The sequence below is a fragment of the Ciona intestinalis genome, chromosome 1 (assembly GCF_000224145.3).
Source record: "Ciona intestinalis chromosome 1, KH, whole genome shotgun sequence".
Lineage (NCBI taxonomy): Eukaryota > Metazoa > Chordata > Ascidiacea > Phlebobranchia > Cionidae > Ciona > Ciona intestinalis.
Window position 1 is genome coordinate 9610775 of NC_020166.2, and position 18850 is coordinate 9629624.

The 18850-nt window shown below is 36.6% G+C and overlaps 1 protein-coding gene across 2 annotated transcripts; it reads right to left on the bottom strand.

Annotated features, from left to right (window-relative positions):
- Positions 1-67: 67 nt before the first annotated feature.
- LOC100186738 (acid-sensing ion channel 1C) lies at positions 68-18573 on the bottom strand. Of its 2 annotated transcripts, none has more exons than XM_018811488.2 (13): positions 18119-18573; positions 17550-17703; positions 15915-16062; positions 14588-14705; positions 4884-5031; positions 4218-4345; positions 3760-3916; positions 2970-3087; positions 2671-2763; positions 1929-2020; positions 1632-1720; positions 1295-1376; positions 68-977 (listed from the first exon to the last, which is right to left on the bottom strand). In XM_018811488.2, exons 1-13 carry the CDS (start codon positions 18410-18412, stop codon positions 331-333), a joined length of 2268 nt encoding a protein of 755 aa, XP_018667033.1. In that variant the 5' UTR covers positions 18413-18573; the 3' UTR covers positions 68-330. The 2 variants fall into 2 exon arrangements, with proteins under 2 accessions (XP_018667033.1, XP_002126264.1); XM_002126228.4 differs by lacking the exons at positions 14588-14705; positions 15915-16062; positions 17550-17703; positions 18119-18573 and adding exons at positions 5901-6102; positions 7175-7377; positions 8462-8623; positions 8860-9186.
- Positions 18574-18850: the final 277 nt, after the last annotated feature.

Consider the following 18850-nt stretch of genomic DNA (forward strand, 5'->3'; position numbering starts at 1 on the left):
ATTAAAAATATATTTCAAAAGTAAATCTGGTTTTTAGTCGTAATACAACCGAATCAAGACTCCCCAGTTTAAAATACAAGCGACACATGTTATCTACCACTACGTGGCGCTGTTGACATCGAAAGCCAATGAAATTTACAGAATAGAAATGAAAACGAAAAGACGAAGAACAAGTTTGTACAAATTCAGTCAAGTTACATTTAGGTGGTTAAGCAGTTTGTGTCAAGCGGCGTCGTGCACCGATAAGCATCTGTTTCAAACAGTGTTTCCGTTTTAAGTTTTTTTGCGGAAGTGTTGCCACGGAAATCATAAAAATGTTTTCGTGTTTATTTAATGAATATCTGTCTCGATGGATGCTGGAAACTCGCGGAGATTAGGGAGAGGTCGAGTTGGGCTTCCCATGGCATTTTGCTTGTCACCGCTTGTTGAATAGAAATTAGACGGCCGGCTTGGCTGTGTGACTGGGACCATGGATTTGTAGGTGGGTGGCGGGGTTTCGCGCGTCGAATTCCCGCATCGGTTCGCGGTATATCTCAATGTCGGTGCCGCATCGCTACCGCTGCCGCCGTTCGGCCACCCTTCTTCCGGAGCCCGGTAGATGTCGTTGTAACTCATGCTTGCCTCTCGTCCTCCACGTGGAGCAAGACGCCTTGTAACATTGTTGGGAGCATTTTCAAATCTTCGACCTTCGTTTTTATTCTCTCTCAAGGTCATTAAAGAATTCCCGAGGTATTGAGACGGGGGCGGGGGTAGGCTGCGAAAATCTCCAGGCTGGGTTCGAAACCCAGGTCGGGAAGTTGGCTCATTGCTGCAAGATGATGTTTGAAACTCCTGGAGGGGTGTAAGATGGCCGCATGTACTCAATGATGACGGTTTCTCATTGCAAGCCAAGGTATCTTCTCTACTTGTTACTTGCGGTGCCGTATACTGCATGATTGGCATGGTGAACCCGTTGTTCATATCACCGGATCCACTCTCTGTTGTTAAGATATGCGGAACATTACAACATTTGTAAACCACTAAAATATTTAATAAATTCGGTATATCTGGCAAAGACAAAAAAGTCCAGTTCTTAGCAAAAAGTTTCAAATGATTGTTTTAATTTGGCTGATGCCGCGATGCAGTGCTTAGCGCGCTGGCTACTCCAGGTGATGCGGTTCGAGGCTCGACGCTGCTACCATCGATATATATATGTATAAACAACAAACAACTCCCAAAAATAAGTTTGTAATCACAGGAAAAATGGCTTGCTCTCTTACCATAACCAAAGACAAAAATCGCTGTTTAATTTTACCTGACACGGTTTTGTTGTTGGCTTCTTCTCTTGTTGGACTCCTATCTGTATTCTTGCGCAGTTTTCTACCCCATGTCCTATCCTGTAACATGTACCATTGTTAGCGTGTAATCTTTTCTATATATTAGTATGGGCGGAGAGAGATGGGACAGCAGTATTTCATTCTATTTTCTCCTGCCATTTGGTAGTAAGCAAAGAACATTTAAAGAAATATAAAACTTTATCCTCACGACTCCCATAGACCGTTGTTAATAGCTTAAAACACAATCCGAATATTTGGATATTATTACTAAAAGTGTTCTATCTTACCCCATGGTACTATGAACGTCATAATTACCTTTACGACTTCATAGAAATAATCAACGAGTTCGAGAATCGTAAGAATGCTTGCACCAATGAATAAACCCATCTGCCCCCCGATGTCACCTGCGTTTATTTGGTTGATTAAAATAACTTAACAGTGAGTACGAGGTGTATCAATACACCGTGTGTGTCTAGCGTATAAGTAGACACCCATGTTATAATTTGACAGTGAGCATGAGGTGTATGAATACACCATGCGTGTCTGGTGTATAAGAGGACAGCCATGTTATCACTTTAGTTTGAACATGAGCTGATGTTGCTCCCCACTTACCAAACAAACCCGGGATCTCGTACGCCACCTTCTGTTCAATAGTTTCATAGTTCAAAGCCTCAAAAAATATATTCAACTTTGCGAAATTTTTTCTGAAAATAATACTTAAATTAGAATTAAAACTAATTTAAAGTTAAGTAGCCTCTAAGCGCAATTAAAATGGACTTAAAATAAACTATAAAAAAGTAAAGAAAAATAACCAAAATATACTGATCAAAACTAGTTAATGTAGAAATCATTGATTATAAAATTTGTGATTTTTCTTAGTTTTTTATGTGCAATAATTTGTAATTATTTCCCTGATGTTAATTACAAATGAACTTTAATTAACATGCAGACGTATATGCATATTAAACAACGCGACAGCAAACATGACGGAAATCTCACTCACTATATTTGGACAATTCATTACGTCCGAATTTATTTGTGAGTGACAGCCCAGGTTCGAAGCTTTTAGTGGAAAATGTACTAGTGGTGTTTTAACGTCATTTTGCAGCAAAGTTATTAACATTAAGTATAGCCCGTGGCTCAGCCAATTATAGACGGCTGTTGCGCAGGTAACAAGACGTGCAGATTAATTTAAATTCTCGGTGTGGAGCCCCCACATTTACACAGGATTCAACGGATTTAAAACACATTGAAAGATCCTGGCACTCCCAGGGCTGTTTAATATTGCATGTTCAGGGAGTAGTGATGATTACTGACTCAGGATCGATACGAGACTAATGGACCGCCTTCCTACCTCACATAGTCCTCCGATACTTGGTATTTATAAGCCAAATAACTGGAAGCTTGCGTGCTCGGGAGCTGAAGCGTCGACATTTCCAGGTTGTATCTAAATTTAAAGTGATTTTATTATTTGGGGTAAATTGGTTCATGTTTTTATCCTGTTTTATCGCTCCATTTGGTAGTAAACAAAAAATACATTTACACAACTTAGAACCGTATCCGTATATATACCAATTTAAAGACGTCAGACATTTTCATGATCTCATGACGTCAGACATGGCGATGACGTCGAAATACCCATGACGTAATCACCTGATGACTTCACACGGAGTTTCACACACACACAGTTGATCGTCTGTCATCACAAGAAAGTCCAACGCTTTATCGGCGCATGTCTTGTACTCCTCTGGGGTGCAGTAACGCTCTTTACCTGTGTGGGTAAAAAACGTAGATCATGTTTAAGCAAGAACAACATAACTTTTTGGGAAATATAGTAAGGTGGGGGAAGATCGGACATCTTTAGCACATAATACCCAAATATCCTGATCATGTTTAAAACAATTAACAACGGTCTATGGAAGTCGTGAGGATACGGTTTTATATTTATTTGAATCTTCTCTGTTTACTACCAAATGGGACGAGTAAATAGAATGAAAAGGTGTCCCATCTTCCCCCACACTACTATATAATATTTCGCTATTTAATACTTTGACCCTGATAAGAACAACCTAAATGATGTGGTTTCAACAAACATCACCTCAGTTTCCTTGATTAAGTGTTGCCGGATGGCGGACGAAACGTCGGAAATACATTATGTTTTTACATCAAATGAGCCGCTAAAAGATTAACTACATTATGCCTGGTAGCGGAAGTAACAGAATACACCGCGTTGCTTACAAGCTACCCAGTAGAAAACTTCATATTTGAATTAAACATATTTCGACATTAGTGACTAATTAGAGCAATTACAGTCAAGTGTGATCCGGGATGTAGCCCAGAATTGGCGCATTACCGAAATCACTTTGTGCATATATTTTCATTCGTAACGATTGTCATTTGTCGATAATTCTGGACTCAAGGTAAAATAAAAGAACTGCGTTACCTGGCATGTGTATCATCCTGCAGTTGCAGTGTAGATAAACGTACAATGTTTCGCATGATATTCTACAAGCAGAGATGCTGTAGTTTGGAAAATGATAATGTTCCGATTTATCGAATCCGTTCCTACATTTTCCCCACGGGTTCGGTAGAAATGTGATCTGTAAATTGAAAATCGAAGTTACAGTTGCCCACTTGTGTGTTTATATCTGTCTTTGTAAATATTTCTTTGTTTACTACCGCGGGAGGAAAAGAGCTTGGAAACATGGACCCTGCTGTACTCATGTCATGACGTAGGTATAATACACGTTTTACAAATTCTAATTTTAAGAACACTTCCATAACCAGCTACTACTTAAAGCAGACCACAACCTATATCCAATGATTACGGCGCCGAAACAGCGGCAGTGAGCTTCGAACTCAGAAGCTCCGAGTTATATTTAGACAAACTCAACATCTCACCCTCTGTTCCTGCGTCGAAACCAGGGTCTGAAATCCGGGAGAAATGCCGAATCCGAGCTCATGGATGAATGGGGGTTCAGATTGAACATGAATTTGAACTTTGAACCCAGCTTCGATTGTAATTTCATCTGAAAACAACAACATTTACTTTTGAAATAGTTAAGTTCCATGCCGTTAGGGGATTGGTGTAATCAAGAAAGGATTTTAGCGAGAACCCATCAAAATGTTGTTCCGGAAGTATTTAAACACATTGAGTTTACCGCAACGGCGTTCTGGTAGTTCCTAAATATTAAAGCCAGATTGCAATTAATTTAATTGCTTTGTTATTGTTATCCGAATTAACTCTATAGTTCTGAAAGATTCGGTCTTCCATAGGGTTACAACAGTCAATGAATAAATACAACTTATTTGGGAGCAACGACATGCGTATATGTCGCAATGATAGCCACGTGGGACCTCGTACCCGAATCGCTCCAGAACAGCGCGCTATAACCACCGTGCCACGGCACCACATAAATGGATTATGAGTCGGGCTTACAAATTCGCTGTTATGGAAGCGCGTCAAGGAAATGAGCCAACTATGGCTAAAAAATCTCCGTCTCATGGCGTGACACGCTGCGGAGTCTCACTCACGGAAAATATAAACATGCATTAGTTGTTTATCACCTGTTTCCTTCCACACGGGCATGTACTCGTTCTGTTGAGTATCAAGCAGAAGTTCCAGTCCGTTGTCGACTCCGCCTTTCAAAGTTTTAAGCGGTGGTTGTTTCACTCCAGAGTTGAATGTGTAACATTTCCCATACCTCGTGTACACCTATTTTATATGTAGGTTAAATGATATCATTAATCCAGTGATATCGGTATGTGCGTTACATCATTACAAATTGAACTTCATCAGTATAAAAACACAGTTTTTATATTTTACAGGGTTTTTATATTTTACAGATGTTTTTGCCTTTGCTTGTATATAGTGTAACCCTTTCAAAACATTTTATAAAAAAAAACGTTTAAAGTCGTCGTTATAACATACATACAGATAAAAATACTGTAGTTTTGGTATGCATTTTTTTAAACTAAATTGGGATTTCAATTTTGAATAATAATTAGCATTCTAGAATGCCAATATTATGACGAAACTGAGACCATTGTTCCGTCAAACGGCTCACATAACCAAGTAAATTTGATTGGTGAACTTTCACAGCAGTATTATCTACACAGGAAACGCAATTAATTTTAATTGGAAAACCGGCTTAGAAAAGAAAGCATCTTTTGTACTTGAACTCAAAAAGTAATTAAGTCAGTCGATACAATACTTGTGCGCTACGGCCACCGGTTTTATTAAAAGCTTATTAAAAAGAATAAGGTTTAAAGACATAGTTTCAGAGTAACTAGAAAAGGTCATACAATGCCTATTGATTGAATCGTTTTCCGTTGCGGTTTGTTGTTTAACTTAAACGGGGCGAAATGAAACGAAATGTTTATGTAAGGCGTTTATACTATTAGTATATATATGCTTTGGTTTATGTATGAATATTTATGTATAGTTTTTTTTTTGTTTATAAGGAAGAAAATTCATTACCTCTCTAGATTCGAACACATCATCACACAATTTCATGAAGAAAGTTTATTTCAAAATGCTCAAAACAATTTAAAGAAATAAAAGCAATGTGTCCAAACTCTTACCTCCGACCAGTCGTTCATGTTTGTGCAATTAATTCCTCTATATTTGCACATTTTAACCATGCCTTCAACTTTGTAACCAGTACGGTTGTAAAACTCAAACATACTGAAGTCCTGTTTAGTTGGCTGGTAGTCGTTATTTTGCTCCAAGATGGGTCGTATCTTATCCAATACATATGGCCACGTTTTGTTGTCCCGATAACCACTGAAAAATATAAAAGTCCATTAGAATACGATAACGAAGATTATATGTAAAAGTGTGGGTCTTGTTTTACACAATTACCAAATTATTTTAGAGTTGTGAAGATACGGTTCTATAATCTTTGAAGGTTTTTTTGCCACCAAATAGGACGAGAAAAAAATTAAAACATGTCCCATCCTACCCCAACCCGCTATATATGAAACCCACTGCGAGTTGGTTTGGTCTAAAAATAGTAAGCACATACACGCAGAGGTATAAATGGATTGTAACTACACCCGCCATTTTGCTGCAAAGCAATATTAAAAAATGATTGAACGAGTAATCAAAATAGATTGAACAGGCGACTGTCTCTAATTTTAATATAAAACTAATTAGCAAAGCTAAAGTTTAATTTTAGACAAGTTCAAATTTAGAAGCGTTTAAGAGAAAATTAATTGGCGCAATCCCAAAAAAATGACTAAACCGCTGCTGAATATTTAAAGGCGATCCGATATAGCGGGAAAACTTGACGTTTTAAGCTCAGACAATACACGGAAAGTGATTGGGCAAATAGGGTGATCCAAGTCACGTTTATTATACCAGATTAAACTTTATACGTCTCTGTGCAATATATGATTCGTGATAGTTAAGGATCTGTATTGATTAGCCATGTCGCTATTAAAGTCTAACAGGATCGTTTTAATACTGTGTGTCTGGTTTATAAAAATACACCCATGTTATAAACCGACATGGTGTATAGGGAACCCAATTTTCAGAACTAGACAGTATAACATAAGATGTATGGGCCAACACATAAGCAGGTAGTTACACATACGTATATCAAACACATTACAAAACCTAACAAATAAATATAGTAAGGTGGGGGAAGATGGGACACCTTTTAATTCTATTTTTCTTGTCCTGTTTGGTAGTAAACAAAGAAAATTCAAATAATTTTAAACCGTATCATCACGACTCCCGCAGACCGATGTTAATTGTTTTAAACACGATCTGGATATTTGGATATTATATGCCAAAGGTGTCCCGTCTTCCCCCTACCCTAATATATTGAAAACAACACAAATTTAAGACTTACCTCGGCTTTAAATTGTACTGATTGTCAAATATATCAAACATATATTGCCCAGCGTAATAATAATCATCGGTTGTTATAGCAGAGAGTCGAAAGGAATTCATGTTACATATTGTGAGAGCTGGGAAGTTAATTTCGCTTGCTTCTTCTTCGTCTAACTTAGTAACATGAGGGTGGGAACGATAATAGATGAATCGGTCGTATGCCTAGAAATGTAATGTAAATTAATATACAAATAAATGAATAAATATGTACCTTTATGTGGCGTGGTAACGACATTTGTTATAACAACGAGTGTCCTGTTTATCACAACACGTGCCCGGTGATTTTAAGTTACCATAAATGTAACTTTGTGGGTGATGATGTTTTTTCATACCCACTGGATGCTGGCCAATGTATAAAGTAGCTCATGATACACCACATGTTTAATTTCAATTACTCTATTCTCATCATAGTTATTATAAAAATAACCCGGTGGTGTATATAATATCGACGCAATACCAATAACGCTGTATTATTACATTCATGGCATCGTATAAAGTAAACTTTGACCGTCTGGTGTAACTTAGTATCGATTTTCATCAGTCTGGCCTGCCTGATGCGGCCTTGCTATTAGACAGTGATCAATTACTATGCCTAGTCATGGTAAGGGGTCCAAAATTATTGTGTTGTTTTTATGTTTACCTAATGACTTAATTTTAGCAGATAGAAATAGGGTTACTGTCTATAAAAATAATCTCATCGTTTTTTAAGTGTTCTGTAAGTGTAGAAATATTTTAACAAAAGTTAGAATGAAGAGACAATTTAATAAGTGTCTTAAATATTCACTCATGGGTTGTCTAAATTGTGAGTCATACAAAATAAATGATCACCCACAAAGTCATATAGTACTGTGGGGTAAGATGGGACACCTTTAATACATAATATCCAAATACCCCGATCGTGTTTTAAACAATTTACAACGGTCTCTATGGGAATCGTGAGAATACGGTTTTACAATTCTTTGATTGCTCTTTGTTCACTATACCAAATAGAACGAGAAAATATAATAAATAGGTGTCCTATCTTCCCCCACCCTACTATATACCTGGCAAATCTTGTTCTACAATAAAGATATGCCGTTTGATATGGGTGACGACTTTGACGGGGAGGGAGGCAAGCAGACCTAGGCCAGAGTCGGCCAATTACCATGTTTTGCCTTTACTTTCCGCATGTTTGTTATTTACATGCTACTTATACTATGTTACTGTAACGTTTTCAAAACAAAGTTATGTGATATCAAAATATTACCTGAACAAGGAATAAAGAAAGCGACGAGAAGAAGGCAACTGCCCACAGTGCCCGGCGCAATGTAAATTTTCCATCAGTAAAAATATGGCTGATACCATGGAATGTTGAATTGGATGCAAAAAATACAAAATCCGATGGTTTTAGTGGTCTTTCTTCATTTTCCTGTAAAATATAAGTTTTAGTTCACGACTGATTATTTGGTGTATTTTATTGTGTTTGTTTTGTGGGATAGGTTCTAAAATCTAAAAAGCGTGGCACGCCGGCAAAGGACCGGAGGTTTTTACGATTATCCAACTTTTGGCATTTATGAAATAAACCACGAGTGCAATTTTATATCCACATTATTATAATGTTCTACAAATAGAACGATTATATACCTGCTAAAATAACACGCATACCTCTTTTCTGTTGTTCGGCATATCATCTACAACGTGTTCGTTTCTTAGGTCGTTTGTGTTTTGCTTTTTATCGACTGGCGAAAGCTCTACCGATTCCGGGTGTGTGGACATCGTTAAACTGTATCTATTGCTGTGCCTTGCTTCTGGCATTCCGGTTTCGGAATAGCGATTTCCGGAGGCGTAACTTAACATGCTATGGGGTGCTGATCGTGACGTCACAAACCTTTCGTTGTCGTTGGGTTGTATCATCATAAAATGCACTGTTACGTGTCACAGAGCAGGTAAACCCCCTAAACCAATGCGAACTTTGTATATTTTACAACTCCTTTTTTATCTATTTTCGCCTGCAAACATTAAAACTGCAATATTATCTAACATTATTGCATTTCCACATACTTTTGCCTTATTACAGACCAAAAACTAAACTTGCCAAACTGAATAATACCTTAGGACTTTAAAAAACTCTTGAAACTACCGTTGTTATGTTATCTTATACTGTAGAGCTAAAACTCTGCTTTGCATGTGAAAGTTGCTATATGAAAAGAGAGCGTAAGGCAGAGGTGCTGTCTCAGTATTGATTACTCTCTTCTAGCGTACGAAAAACTAATGAAGGACGGAAAATATTCTTTTTATCCTCGCCGGTTCGATGAACAAATTACACACAACGGTTATTCCTGGATAGATGGAATGAGTTGTGAAATAAAAAGACCTAAAATGAACAATAACGACTTTATTTAAAACTTTGTTACCAATTTTTTTGGTTTAGTTTTTAACAATTTATTGAATGTTACTACTGCTAACATCGCTTTATTACTCGAAGAACTTTTTTAACTTGTACAACAGCGTATTTATGTTTAGTACTATGGGGTAAGATAGAAACCGTTAGGCACGTAATATCCCAAGAGAATAAAAATATAGACCATCTTACCCCAACCTACTACAAAAAAGATCACTTAATTAATTTTAGCATTTTTTTATTTTAGAACACGTTTTAGTTATCCGCACACTTCCACTCTCATAAATAAACTTTAAACTAACTTTATTATATTCCTAAAATAACTTCCCACTTTCTGTACTTTGATTATTTGCTCATTTTAAAACTCTGTTTTAGTATTGCAACAAACATTCTGAATTATATTTAAAATTAGACGAATAATGGTAGTTTAGACTAATTGTTTTGCTTGGTTTTTATCTGTTACGTCTTCGTAGCCTTTGGCCCTAACATACATATGCTCGAAAACTATTCTAGAACCCAACACCAGAACGAAAAGCGACCGCCGCGTACGCGCGAGACCGCACAATGATACAACAATGGGTTGGACAACGGTATGACCATTTCTAGAACACCCAACGAATTCTGGACTTGCATGAGAAATCTTTCGCCTTTAGTTAATGAAGTAACCCCCAAAGGGGATTCGCGACGCGTAGCATAGAATATGAACAACGATCGATCATCAGTCAACTAGTATAATAGGGGTATAAATAGTCAGGGGAATTGTACGGCCATACCCCGGGTATGGAACTAAAAAGTCATTGTTGTTAACAAGACGTCTTTATTTTTAGAAATAATTACTGATTATTCCTTAATTAAGGCATAGGTTTGAGTGACATATGGCTTACACTGATATAGAGTCAAGGTGAGGTTTTAAAATTATTGTTTTTATAAAAAATACTACTTCATATATTTCATTTTATGTTGAGTTTTACTTTTTAATAAATTTTGTTTTCCAGACATTTTGTATACATTATGCGTTTAATAAACGTCATTTGTTGTAAATCCCCTTATTTTCGTTGCATTTTTAATAGGTTCAAAAAGATACATAAAAAATATGTTATGTTTAATTATAGAATCTATAAATTTTTTTTATAAAACTTCCAACCATACAGTAAGTGAGCCTATTTTAAAGGACTAAAACCATACTAAAAAATTGTAGAAATCTCTTTGTGTGTCTTTCATTATTTTAAGCATAAATTACAAGTCCATTAAATCCTACTTTTACATTTTAATTAAGAATCCGTAAATGCTTCACTGAATGCTCATTAATCAGGGCTGTTTATTGCGCCTTGGGGAAGACACTTATGTTCGCATCACGACTTTTAAATGTGAAAGCCGACAGCCTGTCGATTTGCTAAATGGCTCGTGCCCATTTGATGCACCGCGCAGCAGAGCTGTGATGATAGGTGTAAGATCTTTATGTTTATACCGATATACGGAACGTTTTTGTTTAGTTAAAAACACACTGTTGTTGTGGCAAAATAATATACCTTACTTTCTTGTTATTTAAAGTTATAATAGTTACAGTTTATGCTTACTTTATGTCGAGTTATGACATTCTGGGTGCCATTTTATCATAGTATACTGAAGTGACTTCAGTATACTATGATTATATACACCAGACACACATGTGGTATTGATACACCTCGTGCTTAATTTCGAGTTATAAAACGGGGGCTTGTTATAGACCAGACACACGGTACGTAACAGTGCAAAAGCAATAAATAATATTTTCCAGTAATATGAAATCCGAGCGATGTTAAAACGCAAGTTACCCGGACCTATATACCGACATATCCACATTATTTCACGTCTAGTAAAGTTACATTTTTCTCATAGATATCAACGAATACATTTCTACCAGCCCGCATAAAACACCACAAGTACATTCTTTCCATTAGCACGTCGCTATGTCTTTACATAACCGCAACGCATGATCTAAAATCGATGATGAACTTCAAACTTACGAATTCTGCATTAATTTAGATGGACGGATGTCGCTTTGCGTCACTTCCGGAACAAGGCAGCATGGGTAATTTAAACGGTTTTCGTAATTTATTGTTTTTTTAAATTTCAAACGATTCGTTAACATTTTATAAAACAAAATTTTTAAAATAGGCGCTAAATCAGACGGTATTTTCAGGATTTTTCCTAATTGGTTACCATTAAGGTAGGCGATTCATTATACATTAATTTGGGCACGTTTACCTAAATTGATAAACTTTAATAAATGCTCTAAACTGCTGACGTAAAATAATTCTTTCGAAACCGGTGATATTTTGAGAGAAGGTCGTTTCGGCAAAATTATCGAAGGAACCAAGAATCTGTACTTCGAACACGTCATTGACTCGCGGGGATAATTCTTAGAAGGCAGCGAATGAATATTTAATGAACGCCAGATTTCGCGCACCGCGGAGCTTTGCGTAGATCCGCTGTGACGTCACAACGTCATCCTTGTAGAGCCCGACATATGGTTAAACAAGAAAACGTAAACTCGCTTCGGATATTTTAAGCAACTTTTCTAATTAATGGATTCTATCGTGGACTGTGCGGTTTTCCATGTTCTTATGCGTTGTGTAATACGTTGGGTGAAAATTTCCAATGTAAAGTCTTATTAAGCCCCCTATTTTAAGTTACTACTTTAACTAATGCATTATCGTGAACCATGTGGAATTTTGATTCTGTTTTAAGTTGGGGCAAATTCTCTCAAATATTTCGTTTTCAAGAAAAAATTCTCGCCTGAAAATCGCCTGATTAGTTCTAAAGCCATCTTGAAACGACGACAAAGTTGAAGTGAAGCGGAAAAATAAGGATTGGAACCTCCAGTGGTTGTCTTGCTACTAACTAACTGTGAGCAGATGAATGATGTTGATTAATTAAGTTACATATATGGTAATTCGTCAGCGGGTGTATGAATAGGCTTGTAATACAACGACTGTCGTTTTTCAGCCACGGGAGGATAAAGCAAGTTGAATGAACGAATAAATAAATTTAAGTTAGATTTTATTCATTCATTCGATATTACTTCGATTAAGTTCATGATGAATGAAGTTTGCATGAACAGTAGGCCAGGATTTTGCATTTTGTTAAAACACTAATTGACTGTAGATTGAGATTCAAACATGCTATTTGTTACTGCGGCTACCATGCATAATATAAATACTCTTGGAACCTCCTATATGGTATAGTAGGGTGGGGGAAGATGGGACACCTTTAGCACACAATATCCAAATATTCTGATCGTGTTTTAAACAATTTACAACGGTTTATTGGAGTCGTGAGGATGTGGTTTTATATTTCTTTGAATATTCTTTGTTTACTACCAAATGGGACGAGAAAATAGAATGAGAAGGTGTCCCATCTTCCGCCACTCTACTATATAAAAAAAATCTGGTGTATTTCCGACGTTTGGTCTGCCAGATGATAGTTGAAAATACACTACGGAGCTAAAACATGAACTATAGAGATATCGCTAGGAGGCCGTGGCTAAAATGGTCATTAAGTATTTGCGTTTTTTGAACTTGATAAATTTCTCTAAGACAAAATTGACTTAATTCGTCCTGACAGTCTTTATTTATAAGTAATAAACCCACATTGTGACGACATAATGGCTGATCTGTTCTACCACGGTATATAGACACTTGCATATTTTATGACGTGTTAAAGGGCATTGTGACGATCAATAAAGAAATCTATATTAGGCGAAATCAAAAAATAGAAATATTTTTGAGAATTTTTAGAAAAAGGTGCTGGCACATATACATACTAAAATATAATCACCCACAAAGTTACGTGGTAACTTGTAAGTGGGCACGAGATTTATGAAACAGAACATCCTTATTGTTGTCGTTGCCCGCCACGCGAAGATAAATAAGTGAAGCCGTTTTTTGTATAAAAAACAATCCGCATTAGAGTAATCATAAGCATTTAGGGCAATGAACCAACTCTGGCTGAAATCCAACTTCGATTACACATCACATGGTAGGACCATCCATTACAGAAACATTGAAACCAACAACACTATATATCCTTCACGCAACCTTAAAAACCGCACGCATTGCTCTTTACCGCCAACCCACGGTTTTAATTTTACAAAAATATGCACAGACATCGTTTTAAGAAAAAAATGGCGTTTTTTTTCTGTTAAATTAAATGTTTAGATTAAACCTCATTACGCGCAACGCCCTGGTAGGCAAATTACGATCCCCAATAAATAAAGTTAATTTTATAAATTACCGGTTTTAACCCGAACGAACCGCTTACACAAAAGCGACTAAACTTTAATGCGATTTCCTTGTCTGCCAGTCTGTTCAGGCCTTCATGCGCTAAAATTAGACAACGCCGGGCAAGAGGCCTTGTAGCGTTGCATAGACGCGACGTGCTTTATTTAATACATTCTTATAAAACAGATCATCGATTTATAATGCTCGTGTTATGTTGTGGGTACAATGGGCAGCAAGTGACTATAGGCCAAGAATTAAATGATTTAAGTAAAAGTATAAAATTTGGCAAAACTTTAAAAAACAAAAATAGTTACTGGATTATGGTTATTTTTCCGAACATTTTTAGTCGTGAACTCTGGCATATAGTTGCCTTTTTCTATGCAAAGCGTAAATAAAAAGTGAAACGGTTTTAGTTTGTTTTTAATGGCGAGCTTTATAAAAATAAAAAAGTTTTAATATAATGTAATGAAGAAGGTGTTTGAAAGTCAAATCTATATATAACAGACTTGCATGAAATAACAAGTCGAAGCCACCCAAAAAAGGCCAGTAGGCTATTAAGCTTCATCCGTAATGAACAATATTAACTTCTTCTGCATAGTAAGCAGCGGTTTGTGACACTGTGTCTGTTATGTTTGATTTTTAACAACATTTTTGAACTTTTTTGCTTTTTTTGACTTTTTGATTTTTTAATTAAAATGTCTAAAATATTATAAAATACTTCGCAACTTACAGTAGTAAAGTTGTCAGCGTTACAAAATCTTCCTCTATAATTACAAGCAAGCAGAAAGTCTGACAAATTATGGCCAACACGTTCGTAGAATTCTTTCATGCTGAATGTTCCTCGTGGGCTGTTGAGATATAAGACAACTATTAATTTTGAGTGTAGAGTTAACTTAATAGATAAGGTTTTACAGCTTGAGTTGGCAGTTATTTTTGTTGTTTCTAATCTAGTATAAAAAACTTTGAATATTTAAAAAAATAATTGACAATAATTTTTTGTGGCCGATCTGGTATGAAAAAGGAAAGTTTGTCTATCATCTAAAGTTTTGTCTATCATCTATAGCAAGACTTCATAATAGAAAGACCATTCCTTTCTCTTGTGAAAAGCTATTACAGAAGTGCAACAAAAAAAAAAGAACAAAATATGGACGAAAAAGATCTGTAATACACTAGACGTGCCCAATGACGAACAGTATAGAGAGTAAAGTGTCAGTTCGATTTATAATTCGCTTCGTTGCAATAACGTCAACCCATGGGTCTTATATTGGAGGCAAATGAGTTAACCTGTTTTTCTAATTAAAGTGACAGCTAATCGATGCTACCTAACCCAACACACATTGGTTAAAATTAAACCCATGAAGACGAAATTTGTTCTGCAATCAATCATTTGCCGCATGTTTTCATTTAAAATGACGGAAACTTGAACGTTGGATGTTTAAAAAATTTAAAGTCTGGCGCTCTGGCACAATGGTATTGCAGCATAAAGCATAAGCAAGCAACTTAACGTTTTTGCCCCAACCCAGTGGTCACTCGTGGGTTGTCCAAGTTATCAGCCATGTTGTACACAGTGATTAAATCACTTGCTTCTAGGCGAGGGGGTAAAGGTGGCTGTACACAGTATCCGGCATGCGAATTGGCTTGCGAAGTTGTATGCAAACCCATTACCGAGTTCCGCATGCGGCAGCGAAATCCGGACAAAACAGACAAAACGGACGAATTCCGGATACTGTGTACAGCCACCTTAATGGTTCGAAGCTCGACACTACCATTGTTTTGTACAACAGACTTACTGGCAATTGCTTCAACCCAGAGGTTAGGCCCACAAAATTACACATAGGGTAATTCGTTATCTGGCACGAGGTGTATGGAACCGAAAACTCGTGTTATATAACCGCTGCCTTTGCCCCGCTATACACGCGGGTACCAAAATACGATAATGGTTTAGGTGGCAGTTTATATGGCACAAACTTTTAAAAATTGAGATGTGTTGAAACTAATGGCATACGCCAGGGGGATATGTGGAAATAATTATTTAGGCCAGGGGTGTTTATCCTTACCTGAAGTTTTTGAAGTATGTTATGTCCTCGATTCTCTTCTTTAAAGCTCGCATTTGCGGTTGCAGTCTTTCATCTATGCTGTCGATATTATCGTAGAAAGATGGTTTTATCAAGCTGTCGTTTTTGTCGAGAAATCCGAGGAGTTCACCTAAAATTATAATTATTTTTAACTGTTGGTATTGTAACTTGCTCTACCCCGACGTGATCGGAAAACAACAACAGTCTTTATACCACGGGGTTTCTCATACACCTTCTGCCAGCTTACGAGTTGCCATGTATGTTATACTTTGTGAGTAAATATTATTATATTTATATATGTGGCTGATAATTTGGAATATACCATAAGGAAACATGATTTATTTCATACACCTCGTGCCAACTTACGAGATACCACGTATGTAACTTTATTGGTAATATTTTTTTGCATTGCTGACAATTAGACAACCAATTAGTGAGCACTTGGTTGGAAATTCCTAACCATAGAAAATATGGCTTTAAGGACCCAAGATTTATAAATACTAAGATGTGAAAAATTAATGTTATCCGGCAGGGGATGTGTGAAAATGATATAGGGCAGTGCTCTTCAACCTTTTTTGGGTTGGTCAACCCCTAAATTTGTTGCGACAAACTCATGCACCCCTGATTGTTTTAACGTAAAACTCATGACGTTTCGCGATTACCAGTGATACAAGATATAGAATTCATATAAAAAAAAACTGTAGGAAAGGGGCTAAGTTTGTTAAAAATGTTCAAAACTGAATATTATTGCTGAAAATTGTTGAAGTTTGTGATGCACCCTTGTATACCCTTTTGTTCTGGTGTACACCTGGCATATTTTGGTGCACCCTGCACCGTGCACACCGGTTGAAGAGCACTGGTATAGGGCACGCTTAAAGGGTAGTATAGGTGTTAAACTAATGCGGTTGGACAGCGATCTATAAGGAATATAATGGAACAGGCGAAGGATGTACGATAAATAAAAGCAAAGGGCAAGTGTATAAAGATAGCAAGGGCTAACATATAGAAGGGTGGGAGAATATGGAACACCTTCAGCACATAATATTCAAACATCCTGATCGTGTTTTAACAGTTACCAACGGTTTATGGGAGTTGTAAGAATATGGTTTTAAAAATCTTTGATTGTTCTTTGTTTAGTGCAAAACAAGACAAGAAAATAGAATGAAAAGGTGTCCCATATTTCTCCAGCCTATTTATATTATATATAAAGATTCGGAATGTCAGAGTAAGAAGTTTGTCCGCTGCAGAAAAACTTCGAAACTGACAGAAAATCAATGTTGCCTAAATTTTTAATCGTTTCCGCAAGAGAGAATTCTTTTCTTTTCGCTTCAGAAACTCGAATGATTTGTTTTGAACATTTTTACCAAAATTCCATTAAAATTGCAACAGGTGGAAAATTTAAATCTACTACTGATAGACTGATAAAGAGGTACGACTCAATACTGCCACCATGCGAGTTAAAATTGGTTTACACTTTTTGCAGTGAGCATAAAGTGTATGAATACGCCATATGTGTCTGGTGTATAAGAAGACACCAATGTTATAACTCAATCACCATAGCGTAAAAAACAAACCACTTCAACATAAAATTCAAACCAAGTCAACCTGTTCACTCACCCACGTGGTACATATCATTCTTCGTTATCTTTGAGAATTGAAATTCGTTAAGGTTACAAATGGTGACGGCAGGAAACGTAAGGTTCCCTGCTGCTACCTCATCCAACCTTGTGACGTGTGGGTAGCTGAGATAATAGATTGCTCGATTCGAACTCTGAGTGAAAAGATAAGATTAATTTAAGTCAGTTGTTCTTAAATGTTTTGGCTCAAGACACACTTGAGAAATTTATTTTTTAGAGGTACAAGGTTGAGTGTAACTACGGTTAGAATGACTTTACTAGCGCTAAGGAGCAATGGCGCTGGACTGGGCGAACACACTCATTAAAGGAACACAATATTTGTATTGGTGAATAAGGCTAACATATATAGTGCAGTGTGAGAAGACAGAACATCTTTATTTCATAATATCCAAATATCTGATCGTGTTTAAAACGGTCTATATGAGTTGTAAAGATATAGTTTCATCATCTTTGAATGTGTTTTATCTACTATTAAATGGGATGAGAAAATAGAATAAAAGGTTCCATCTTCCCCTTCCACTATCCTACAGTTTAAGTATAAAGCCTCACCTGGTAAAGTAAGATGCTTAAACTTGTAAGGAAAGCTACAGTCCATGCGAATCTTCTTAGAGATGAATGATGTAATGCGAATATATGGTTGAACCCATGCAGGGTAGAAGATGACGAGAACACGTGGATGTTGGAAGGTTTCATGGATTCCAGGTCCGACGACATCGATGATGACGTATAACTGACGTCATCGGCGACTGTGACGTCATCAGAGTGCACGACGCAGTTTTCAACGGGCTCGAAGTGAGCTGAGAGTGACGAAACTCTGACGTCACGATTATGAATTGAGTGCATTGTGACCTGTGATGACGTAACGCTTAGTGACGTCACACGACTACAAAACCTACTTTTACTAAGAACAGTGTTTTACTTATTTAGTACTGTGGAGTAAGATTGATACTGTTAGCACGTAGATTTTCCCAGATTTCCGTGTTTTTACCAATTAACAACGCTATTATAAGAGTCGTGGGGATACGGTTTTATAAATCTGTCAATAAACCTAAAATTTTATCAAATGGGGCTATAAAAGACAGTGAAAACATAGACCATCTTACTCTAATCTACTAATGCCTACAGTTGCATCGGGTCTCTATATTAAAGCAATCGATATGCGAGATCTATATACGAAGACAGGATAAATAGAAATGAATGAACGTGGTGTTAATTATGTTATAGAAGAGTTATATTGGATACTGGCAATATATACCTTTGGTGGATCATATTCACTGTCGA

What these genes read in the sequence shown, in the direction of transcription:
- LOC100186738 (XM_002126228.4), bottom strand. Translation starts at nt 9,111, where the DNA reads ATGATGATACAACCCAACGACAACGAAAGGTTTGTGACGTCACGATCA. An exon ending in TTTCGACGCAGGAACAGAGG is followed by an intron (nt 3,917 to 4,217) that starts GTGAGATGTTGA and finishes TTCAATTTACAG; the next exon opens with ATCACATTTCTACCGAACCC. An exon ending in CGAGATCCCGGGTTTGTTTG is followed by an intron (nt 1,721 to 1,928) that starts GTAAGTGGGGAG and finishes AAATAAACGCAG; the next exon opens with GTGACATCGGGGGGCAGATG.